The sequence below is a fragment of the Colletes gigas genome, unplaced genomic scaffold, assembly GCF_013123115.1.
Source record: "Colletes gigas isolate AHSC1104 unplaced genomic scaffold, ASM1312311v1 Colletes_gigas_Sc00010, whole genome shotgun sequence".
Taxonomy (NCBI): domain Eukaryota; kingdom Metazoa; phylum Arthropoda; class Insecta; order Hymenoptera; family Colletidae; genus Colletes; species Colletes gigas.
Window position 1 is genome coordinate 8909172 of NW_025106639.1, and position 12261 is coordinate 8921432.

Consider the following 12261-nt stretch of genomic DNA (forward strand, 5'->3'; position numbering starts at 1 on the left):
GCTGACCGACGCCTACCCGACCTGTTCTCCTTTCGTTATCGGATATTACCGTTTACGCCGCTATTGACATGAATTTTTGTGCGAAGCTGCTTTATACGCGACTCCTCTTGCCATAAACATGCCCACGGAAGACACGGATAAAAGCTTACGAGGAAATTTACGATACGAGAGATTGCGACAGTATTAGTACCTACGCGTTATATTCGTATTTTACAACGATGCATTTCGCGCTTGAAACTGCGCCCAACTCTCGGATACGTTTAAACAGAACGATACTTCTTAACCCCTGAAGTCGGGATCCGCGTCTCTGGAAGACAAATTTTTATCCAGAGAAGAATAATATTCGCGTTGGAATATTGCAATCTTCGATAGAATCAGTGGGTGTCGTCCGTGGGGATCACAGAATATGGAATAACACCGTCTCTGGGAACGGAGGATAAATCAAACGCAAGGTAAATCTACCGATAATTCACTGGGATAAATAATATCTCAATACCTGGCCATCGATGCAAATGGTAACGACGATAAGTTTATCTTTCGACGAGTGTCATCAAAAATATTAAAAAATACCGAGGTGTTTTTCTTTCTCGACAAATTACAAGAACAGTTTCATAAAACTTTATTCGCGGGCGTAAACTCTCGATAAGAAATACATTAAGCATACGAATAGAGGCGGGCATACCTTTACAATTCAAATTCGTTTCAAGTGCACTCCTGCATAATTGTTGCAACGGAGTCTTTGAACGAGCAAGTCGAACTATGAAAAAAAAACTTTGTAGCTATAGCCGAGTCATTTGCAATCGTACGTATTCCGGTAATGCCGGTTTGTTTTTCTAACGAATATTCGCGATTTAGTTTGGACAAACGGCTGCTATACTCGACGAATAACGAACTGTTACGAAGATAACTGGACAGCCAGGTTACTTCCAAAGCCCGAGGCATTTAACTCTCTAATCGGAAGTTTATGATTGATAAGGCGGAGATATTAATATCCGTCGGTTAATTAAAATGGCACTTTTTAGCCGTATCTCGCCGAGGAAACAAATTTAAAGTAACTTTGCGAAGGAGTCGGCGGTATCTGATGGATTACCGAGCCGAGCACCATTATAAAATGTGTTACCGCGCAAAGTATAACCAGTTCTTGTCGAAAAGAGAATTGGAACAATTAGATGATCCGTATGAATTACGTCCTTATTAATTCGAACAACGCCCGTCTCAGATAAGAACGTACACACGTTCTATTTTTAGTCGCAAAATTTTCGATTACGAGCTCCAGGTATTTTTATATACGAGTTCCGCGGCAATTTCTCCAGACAAGAGCCCTCAGACGGTATCCCGGGTCTATCGAGTTTAAGCAGTTGTTTATTCCACGATGATCCAGCGACCTGGAAAAAAAAAACTTATGCCGCCGCGTGCTTTGTGCGAAAAAGTAATTCAAAGTAACACGCACCGATAATGAGAAGCGCAGTCACAGAAACGTCATTCGTCGAAAAATAGACTCGGCTCGTTACCAGGCGAATTATGCATAAATTTTTTCCCGGGATAAATTAAGCGAACGATCGCGCAGCGTGTTCGATTTTAACTGTTTCGCGGAGATCGTCGAGTAACAGTCAAAGACGCTGTCCGGTAGACCATATCGAGTGAGGTAGGTTCGAGTCTCCCATAATATAAATATTTATATTGCTCTATGACGTCGCTACTCTTGAACGGTTACGCAGTGTTTCGCATATTGAATCAAATCGGGTCGACGAAGGTAAATATATTGCTGGAAGAATAAATATTTTCGATGCACCGACGCTGTTTAATCTGACCTTACATTTTTTTCGCGTCTCGACGTTGTAACCCGATTTATGCGCCGGTGAAATGGGGAGAATCTCGATTTCGTACGAAAACCACGGTTCAATCTCCGACCGCGACGGTATGCGAACATGGCGGAAACGGAAGGGGATTCACCGACACGTCGGGGTTCGTTCGATTCCGCGCCGCCGCGAAACGAAATTCTGACCGGGAAATCGTCCCTTTCCGTCGACGAGAATCGATAATAAATCGCGTGCCGTCGACCAGCCGAATTCCAGTCCCCAAATATTTCCACGCACTTATGTAACGGCGCGGCCGAAACCCTCGTCGACAGCCACCTGTAGAATTAATAACGAGCAGTCGATTTCGTCCGTGGAACCGGCACACGATGGTCCACGGGGAGACGGAAACGCGACACGTGCCGGATCATCGGCTGGATTATATAAAGAAACACGGGCAACCGATACAACTTTCAAACGCTGAACATTTTCGAGCGAAAAAACAGGTGTTGCATCGTATCGTTAGAACGCACATGGAATTTTGGATCCACGGAATCACGTGGTACGAATTGGCGATATGCGTGATAGGTCAGGTGTGCCGAGTGATTCGGATACGTCGAATAATTGGCAAAGTTGCAGGCAGGCGATCGAACGGGAGGAATCGGTTCGGAGTTCGTTAAGGTTGTAATGGAGAAGCGAGCAAAATTGTGATAAGGACACGCTTGGAATCGAATTGCAAAGACGCGAGGAGGCTGGGTGAGATGGTTTGTTTGCCAGAGTTTGGGAAAATGGGCGCAGTTGCAGCTGCAGCTGCAGTCACGCCGGGCAGTAGCCATCAGCGTACCGCTAACGAAACAGGCAAACGAGTACCTGCAGAACGCGATCAATACTCCGTACACCGAGTGCACACTGGTCGGAACACGTGTTCCCGTTTGTTTTGTTCTTTACCCCTGCAGCTAGCACCGCGAGCTTGCGTTCGACCGACAACGTTGTTCAGAGACCGCCACGTCCTTTCAGACCTGTTCCGCGATAGCTGCCACAATCCTCGCTATCCCCTGTAACCCCCACAATCCTCGCTATCCCCACCCCATCAGCCTCAAAATTTCACTCAGCCGTTCGTTACGAGTAAAAGGTAGAAATACGACAACTTGGAAAAGAAAATATCAACGTAACAATGCCAGTCGACGCGGTGAAAATAAAACTGCATCGAGATGCACCGCGATGCAAACGAGCCCCGAATACCGACGTGTTCGAACCGTTTAATCGGAGGGCATAAATTAACGCGGTAAATTACCTGTTTAACATGAAACTGTCCGTCCAGTTAGTCGACCGGCTAATGGACACGAAGCATTGTTCGCGCGTTATCCTAATCATAATATACTATGGTCAAACTAACCGAAATAGCGTGCACGTGCAACGACGCGTGGGACTGATCGCGATACTTTTAATTTCACGAAATTACCGTCATCGACAGCGAATAACTAGAAAAATTAAACGAGAGCATAGTTTACGATGATGCGAGTACCAAAGTTTTAGTCTTACTGAGTATTAGACGGTTTTGATACGGCAGTGAACGTGGTCGTCTTGTAAAATTGATCGAAAAACTAGTCCAGGTCTAAATAGAACAGTTGTTTCACCGGGACAGGGATAAACGAGGTAAAAGGGTAGACCGTGAGAGAGAGAGAGAGAGAGAGGAGTTGTATCTGGAGCAACGGTATCAATGTTCTCGGCAGTACTCGTGCGGGTCCAAGAGGTTAAGCCGAGTTTGCACGGCAACGTAAACTCGGGCGCGCGGCAGGTGGGCCACTGCACGTGCGCGGCCAGCAGAAATCCGGCGAAATTCGATCGATTCCGGCGAAAAGAGGAAGGTTCGACGTACATTCGGGTGTAATCGAGCCGGCCCGTCCGTCTACCCCGCCCGTCCTGCCCCGTGCAGGCGTTTGCACCGTCCTAGAATCGAACCAGCATGCTAAGAAACCAAGTGGTCTCTTGACCCCGATATATCGCTGGGGTGCGTTTCTTTGCGCGATCGAAACCCGACCTTGGCTTCTCGAGTCCGATGCGCCCGGGCTCGCCAGTTTCCTTCCTATCCTCCCGAGTCGCCACCAAACTCCTCGTTCCTCATTTCTCCTCCTCAAACAAATTAACAGATTCCTTCCAATATCACTACCTCGTCTCACTCATTTCGCGATGCTTATTATTATGCTCTCCCGAGCTTTATACGTTTTTCGTTTGCAACCAATGGGACCAAAAATGAATTTTTGTGTTCCAACAAATCCTGAAATATTTGGCGCAAATAGCTGCCTGTTTGTATTGGAAACGGTTTTATACGTTAAACTTTCAAAGTAATTGGATTGCCTTCGTTAAAATTTAAGTGGTTTTCAAGCGGTACAGTGGCCAGGATTCGGTGGGGTGTGCTCTATAGTCCTACGATGAACGTGTCTAGTTCGGAACCGTCTTTCGAATATTTAACAAGTTCGATCCTGAGGAAGATGCACGCAAATTCGTCGAATCGATAAATTTACGTTGAATGAAATCGTATGACCGATGATTCCCCAGGCCCTTCTCCGTCCTCCTATTTAATTTTCCCGTTCGTTTCGTTAACGACGAAGAGGCAGGACTCTTTGCACGGCGGCGCGCGTGTCAATTCTATCCGGCTGTCGGGGCCGAAAATTTCCGTGCCCGAACGGGCTCGAAATTTAATTGGACAGCGTATCATCGATAAAAAACGAGGATACCCTGGCAACCCTTTTGTGCATTCCGGGCAAACGAATTGATCTCCAGCTTTCGATAACACGCGGGGGCCCTGTGGCTCTGTCGGATTTTCGTTCCCCGGTTCGTCGTGCCATTTGCGACGATAAATGAAAAATGCAATTATCGTGCAGCGGGGAGGATCCATCGATGCGAGGAACACGCACGCCTGCTAGTTTCCACTAAATAGACCAACACGGATATGACGGAGGGTACTCGGGCTTCGTTACGTCTAATTTCGTTAATGTTGAAAGCAACCGGCTTTTCGTAACCGAAGGAACACGGCACGAGCAACAACGCTGTAACATCCTACATCCGTGCATAATAGATAGCCTCGCTGGACTGTCATTCTCAAATGGAAGAACGAAAACAAAACGTAATTTAATCGTCTGGATAATTTACTACATTTTCATTTCATCGAGTCGTCGAATGTAGCATTACCACGACAAATGTAATGATTCTACCCCCCCAAATAACTGAAATGATATCATATCCGCTATCGTTTCCGTTTCTTTGCTCGACGCGAATCGCTGCCAGTTGTAAAGACAGAAAATCAAAAGAAATACTGTGTGCGATGCATAGTGCCGACAAAATAGTATAAACGACGCTGTAAAATCGATTATTTCTTCGTAGATATAGCTAGCCTTATAATATAATGCCTTCGTTTCCCGAGGGTTCGTTTAATTTAATTTAAATATTTTGTACGCAGGACGTATTAAACAAGGATTTGTATCGAATGCATTTTTCCTGATTTTCCGCGACTGGCTGCATCGATACGTTCGAAAACTTTACAACTTACACATTCTTGCCGCCACGGACTTTCCAAGTTTACTGAATAAGTGATATATCGTAAACTTTCTTAGCAAGGTACACAGCCGAGATCGATCGTGATTTTATAACAAATTTCGCTCGGTAACGTCGACGAACCACACAAATTGTTTACAGTATCGCGAAGAGGGCATCCGAGAATTATATTAACCAGTTAAAATAATAATATTTAATATTTTTATATAGAACATAGAATTTCCACCAACATTTTTCAAACCGAATTCTTCGAGAAAATAATTGCCTTTCTGTAATGTTTACAGTAAAATACCCTCTTAATCGAGTTTGCCGACAATAATCCGTTGTCATAATTTGACGCGTGCATCCTTAACATTTAATGAACAGTTTTAAATTTTAATCAGAAAAGATTGGCCCGCGTCTGACAACGATTAATTAAAGAAAACGCGATCTGGATAGTAACAACAGATGTGCCATCTCATTTATCCGCCATACCTCGTTGTTTATTGTCGAGAACAACGCTGGCAGCTCGGGATCGTAATTTTTAAGACGATACATAAAACGACTACGGTTTCCGCCCGTATTGAATTCGATTTTTGATGAAAAGTTTTGCGCAGAACGACAATTCGACCGATAGATCAGGACGTAAGTGATTGCTGGACGCAAGAAATTGTTCAGGCATAAATTACTTGGTCGGATATTACAACAGGATCAACAAGTTCAGCAGTTTTACGACGATAATGACATTAACGACTGCATTGACTCGATCAGCGAAGCAGGGAACGGAGTGACGACGGCGAATATTAGCTATTCGCGGAGAAATCTCCTCGGTCTCGAAGTCAAATTTCCGATGTAAATACGAAAGAAAACGTGGAAGAATTCCAGGGAAATATTTCTCTCGCGGGCACGCCGGGGACGGACTTTGGAACGCGAAAAAAGAAAGAAGAAACTAGCACACCTCGCTGTTATGCAAGAAGAAATTTGTCGCGAGTTTTATGCAAATTCGGCAACCTGGCCGCGGACGGAACGAAGACAAACTACATGCAGAGATTTTAATAAAATATGATCAAAAACAGCATTGGTTGGTTCTTAATCCCTCTTGAAACACGAACGAAATACACTACACTCTCTGATACAATAAAATAGACTAAATATATTAGTTTTCTACTTGGTAGTGAGTTATTAGTAGCCTAAGTTCTGTCGCGTGTCAGAGAACGTAGAGGCTCCGAGCCAGCAGCTCCACGTGGGGATTAGTTTGTGACATTTTCAGAGCGCAACATGACGACACTTTGAATGAATTCACCGTGCATCCCCCTACAAAGAAATTTTCTAGAACAATCTGTTCGATCGCGAAGCTATCGTTGCCTGGAGCGGCAAGTTCCTGGAAAAATGGAATGTCAGTGGTGAAAAGCGTCGCGAAAAGAAACTTTAAACTCTAGAGCGGCATTTCCCAACGCGGATGGCAACGTCCCCTTGAGGATACGTTGCAGTCCTTCAGGGTGACGTTAAAGCGACGACAAACTTTGGCGGGATCGACGAAACGTTTATTGAAAACTGGGTGGATACTTCTCCGACTGAAAGTTTTATGCTCTCAAAAGTATACGCATTTTTGTTACCAAAGATCGTAATTTTGTATCGACATCGAGAGGATCGATGGTTGAGAAAAACAATGGTGGAAAGCGTCTTGTTTACGTCGGATGTCCGGTTCGTCTGTATTTCGGAGAGTAAATAGGACGCACAGGACGCGCTCAAGGTCGCGACCGATCGGTAATCATGCACGTAATCCAAAGTGCACTTCCGTTATGCAGCTGAAAATTAGCCGCGACTGATCCAACGTCTGAATGGCGGAGGACTTCAATCAGCGAACGAAGGAACACCGGTAACCCCCTCTTATTCACGCCCACATCCCGTGCGCCAACACATCCTCGTGAACCGAAGCGTTATAAAAAGTACGCGGCTCAAGCAAACGCGGCATACCGTATTCGCCTAAGTGAGACAACCGGTGAAGAGGCACGCAGATCGACGACAATGGATAATACCAACGCTCTGCTGTTCCTAGCACTCGTGTGCTTGCAGGCGATGTTCGTGCGTGCTGCGGTAAGCTTTACAAAGGGCTTACTTTTTCTCGCGATTGATCGAGACCGGACCAATCACGATCACACGAAACGGGACGTTCACCTGTCTTTATCCACTCGTATTAGGTAGTCGATCCTTTGGTGAGAGACGTTGAATCTTTCAACTTTATCAGAAAAGACTTTAAAACCTGTATATAAAAATTAATTTTTAATAAGACTGAATCACTATTATACGACTGGGAGTAGTCAACACTACGAATTATATTATTTTTAAACCCGAATCAACTAGTGGGCACCGATCGATTACCGGGGTCCTTACGGTCGTCGGTATCGATTCGATACGAATGTGTTCGTGCGATCGGGCAATCGATATCGTTGCAAGTGGTTTCGAGATTAGAGGGAGGTCCTAATTGGAGCGTGCAAAGTTTCGCGGCATAATTGCACCGCTGCACTGTGAACGTTATTGAATTTCTTTTCTTCTTTTTTTTTTTCTCAAATGCTTTCAGTCGTTACGAAGCGTGATAGAACGCGAGGCAACGTGTATCGATCGAAATTCAAACGGATACTCGAGGAACGTATCGTTACATAAACAGCACGCGGAAATGCAGCCAACAGCCTATTCGAGCCGGGTTATATTTATTTTTGAACATTTGCATTCAATGAACCTCAATTTACCGGCGATTTCAATTTCTAATCGATACAGCGCGTCGATGTTTCAGCAGTCACCCGTTATCGTAACAGTTCTAATTAAATTATCCAATTTTCGTCGTACCGTATCGTAAATTATAAATCGCGTTATGAGAACTACTTCGATTTCTCGGACAACGTTGCAAACAAACGCGACGATGAATAGAATAACGTTTAGGTGCGGGTAAGGGACATCGCGAAATCGATTTTTCTAATCGTCGATGCCAGAGGATAAGATAAGGAGATCCGCTGCATGCGTCTCAAAAAGTCTCGATAATCCAGTAAAACGCGATCACTAAAACTGCAAAGAAGTACCGGATTTAGGCTCATTGTCGATCGTTTTGATTTTCTCTTAGCCGGACTGGGTACCCCCCGAGGTATTCGAAATGGTCCAAGATGACAAACAACGATGCATGGGCGAACACGGCACAACGCAAGGTTAGTATCGCGAGAAGTTACGTCCATCGAACCAGGTGCTTTCACTAAATCCTGGGGTACGCGTTAAAAATTCTCTATTTATCCAATACGAAAATTAAACTCGAATTATCCAGAATATTTATATAACTCGGCAAATACAGTTTCAAAGGATTCGTACCGATTGCTTATTTAACACCGATTACCACTTCGTTTCATATGGAATTCATAATTACAGCTGATGCAAAACTGATAATTTCGTACAATAATTGTGATAATTTGCGGGGGGTAACAGTTGCAGAAACGTCGTTAATTGCACCTATTTGAATGTGAATTTGATTTGCAAAAAGTTTGGTCAACCTCGCCGTTAGTTTTTGGCGGGAAAGCTCGGTAGATTTTATCAGATATTTATTTCTTTCTGTCCAACAATCTGTCGATTCGGGATCCAGCGCAGATCGATGAAGTGGATAAAGGGATCATGACCAACGATCCGTCGATAACATGTTACATGTACTGTCTCCTCGAAGCATTTAGTTTGGTAAGCGTTATTTGATCGCGAGTAACGGTCATTCCGTTCGACGCCTAAACTTAATCAAAGTATAATCGTTTGGTTTAGGTGGACGACGAGGCCAATTTGGAGACGGACATGTTGATGGGTCTGCTGCCTGATAATCTTCAGGATAAAGCGACCGAAGTTCTGGGCAAGTGCACACCGACAGGTACGCCGTTATTAGTTTTCCCACACGAGGAACTATCACGTTTCGTACGCGATTCTTTTCGTTTCTAATATGTATCGATGCTTACAGCCGGCACTGACAATTGCAACAAGATCTACAATCTCGGCAAATGCATCTACGATGCTGTACCAGATGTAAGTACATCGAAATTATTCTCCTCCGACTCTCGATCGAACGTGTTCACTTTGAGAATTAATTCTTATCTCTATAAAAAATCGATCTTATAAAGGTGATAGACTAGAACGGTTCCTTTAAGAAGCGTCGTAGTGCTCGATAGGGGATTTGTAATTAAAACCGAAAGCGTATGCGCGTGTTGTTCGTACAACTAGCATAGAATGGTTCGATAATCGAAACACGCGACGCTTGAATTTCCTTCGAAGATCCATCGGAACAATACGTAATAATTAACATGCACTCGAATACAACTAACATCTAATACTGTTGCACAGAAAAGCAGCGATCGCAAAGGAAAATGTGCGAGATAGAAGCGTGCAAACGTCTAAACTGTAATCTTTGTTTACAGTTGTGGTTCATCGTCTAGACCGAGAAGAGAAGACGAAAATTCTTTCACGGAACAACGAGACGATGTACTTTCGGCGACCGACGAGGGAGAATTTCAAAATGGTTCCTAAGATGATTCGTAATGGCAAGAAAAAAAAAAACAACACCCACACACACACACGCGCTCGCAATCGCATCGTCGAATTAAACGCAAAATTATACAATCACGCGTATAGATACAGAACATAGTTAACCTAGGATAAGGACTAAACTATTCCTTCGTTCGGTTCAGGCGATCGAAGCTACCAACTACCGAATGTAAACAAATGTAAACATCTTTTCTCCGAGAAAAATATAGTATCAACGAGCGAGAGGAAATGAAAATAAAAAAACAAACTATTGACTCGACGGAGTCTATTTCGCGACGGATGAAATTGCCGGGGTTGCGACCGGAAACGTTGAGTAATCGAGGAGGAATCCACACCCGAACGATCTTCCCGAGATTATTCAAGAGCGATTCGTTTCGGGGGGAAAAAAAAAACGGTAATAACGCCGTGAAACCGTCGTGTACATGCACGCGTTACGTAATTCGTTCGTTCGACGATGCACGATACGCGGACATTGATATCGTAATTTCCGTGACAATCTAATTCGCGAGTGTTCCGGGCGCGCGACGTGATTGCATGTTTACAAGAATCACCGAACACGGCCATTTCTTACCTCGCGAAATGACACACGCAAAATCCTGCACGCGGCCATTAAATGCTATCCTTTAGCGGTCGAGATAATTTTCTAATTACGCGTGTTACGCAACGCCGTGCAGAAGCTGTTGCGCGACTCGACTTTGCTTTCCGAATTCAACTACGCGCGAGAACGATGACTCGATCGTTTTTTGGGAATCGACGAAGACCGAGAAGGAGAAAAAGAACGCGAATTGGAACTATCGACGAGGTTCTCGATGATTCGGAGGCTGCACCGTCCTCGTGCTTGGACGTTCCCACTCGAAAACGGCGAGGAACGCGCTAGAAACTACTCCTACGCAAACGTGTCATGCGTGATCGTGCAGAAACATCGAAAAAAAAAAAAGAAAACGGAACAAGGGACGTTGGAGTTTGACCGGCGTGGCGTCGATACGAATTCCCTCGGGCACGACGCGACTTTTCATCTCAAACGATACGGCGCGCTGCTTTCTGATTTTTAATCATGCCATGGAAAAGATCGGCACGTTGCGCAGGTATAGTAACGATTCTTGGAATTCAACACCATCTCCAGGTTGGAAGGGACGGAGATGTTCGATTTAAGAATCGTTACTGTACCGTGATGTCGATCGACGGTATGGAGAAAAATCTTGAAAGATCTATTTTTACGCGGCGACTGGAAATAGTCGGTATTAATGAAAGGAAGCACGCGATCGGAGGCCCCGTACGTTGCTCCAGCCGTGGTGAGTCACGTTTCGAACGCGAACTCGCAACAAGTAGAGATCCCCCATAATGTCCCTGTAATTGATAGAGCCAACACCGACGTAATTTCAATACCGTTCGAGTTGCGGCGCGCGTCGAGCCTCGGTGGGAGATCGTTGCAGCGAAAGTCGCGCGTGCAGAGAGGTGTTTCGGGGCGAAACTGTTGCACACCGATCGACTGCACGGATAATACCGGTCACGGATAGTTTTTCGACGCGTGAGCACGGTCGGCCAAGGGTGCCGAAACGTAACCGGTCTCGTCACGTGGTTAACGATGGAATCAAGTTCGATATTCAATATATCGCCCGGTTGGTGATCGTAAAATAGAAACACTTGCGTTTGAAACGTAGACGTAGACGTAAACGCGATAGGCTCGATTCCATCGGCGACGGGTGGGTGGATGAAAAGGGGGTAAACAAAAGAGATAAATTGTGCAAGAAAAGACCAGGTAGAACAACTATACAAATACTAGACTCGATTAGATGGGCAGTACCTTCAGGTCAATCGAGTGGATAGCGGCGGTGTGCGGCGATGCGTGCTCTTTCGCGTCGTTCCCGCAATTCGCGTTGTTGTTTACGTTTGGCAGAGAACCGCCCGCCCTGAACTGATTGCCCAGGTTAATGTGCAGGTGTTTCCCGCTGGACTGCGGTGGACTGGCGCCGGCACTCTTGACGGACAGCGGGGTTTCCAGTACCCCGGATCCCGTGGGACTAGCGCCCACCGAGCTGCTCGCCGAGGCGACCTAAGCAGGTCCATCGTTCATATCGCTGACCAGCTTTCTCAATCCACCGACGATCTACACCACCTCTCGTAACCTTACCACCCGATTTACACGTCGACCACGCTTCTTTCGTTTCGTATAATACGTAGAAACTTGGACGTGCAACGTTGCAGCACGGCTGAACAACTACTCGGCAAAGACGGTCGCGCCGAGACTGGCGAAAGGTCATCGCAGGCCAAATCGATCAATTTTTTCCGCCGTGTCAGGGATTTTATTCAAAATGAAACGCGTACGTTTCGCTCGTGATTTGCGAAAAAAATAGTAAAACGACGACGG

General features: G+C 45.2%; 2 protein-coding genes across 6 annotated transcripts in view; one reads left to right on the forward strand and one right to left on the reverse strand.

Moving 5' to 3' along the window:
* The window catches only part of LOC122397694 (CREB-regulated transcription coactivator 1-like), a 38615-nt gene that overhangs the window by 20389 nt on the left and 5965 nt on the right, over positions 1–12261 (reverse strand). For all 5 annotated transcript variants that reach the window (XM_043397035.1, XM_043397033.1, XM_043397034.1 and 2 more), the window contains exon 2: positions 11698–11946. In XM_043397035.1, coding sequence (XP_043252970.1) covers positions 11698–11946 — 249 coding nt within the window. The remainder of the gene's footprint in view (positions 1–11697; positions 11947–12261) is intronic.
* LOC122397695 (general odorant-binding protein 69a-like) lies at positions 7278–10147 on the forward strand. The gene is made up of 6 exons (XM_043397036.1): positions 7278–7427; positions 8449–8530; positions 8956–9044; positions 9123–9225; positions 9313–9377; positions 9767–10147. Exons 1-6 carry the CDS (start codon positions 7359–7361, stop codon positions 9782–9784), a joined length of 426 nt encoding a protein of 141 aa, XP_043252971.1. The 5' UTR covers positions 7278–7358; the 3' UTR covers positions 9785–10147.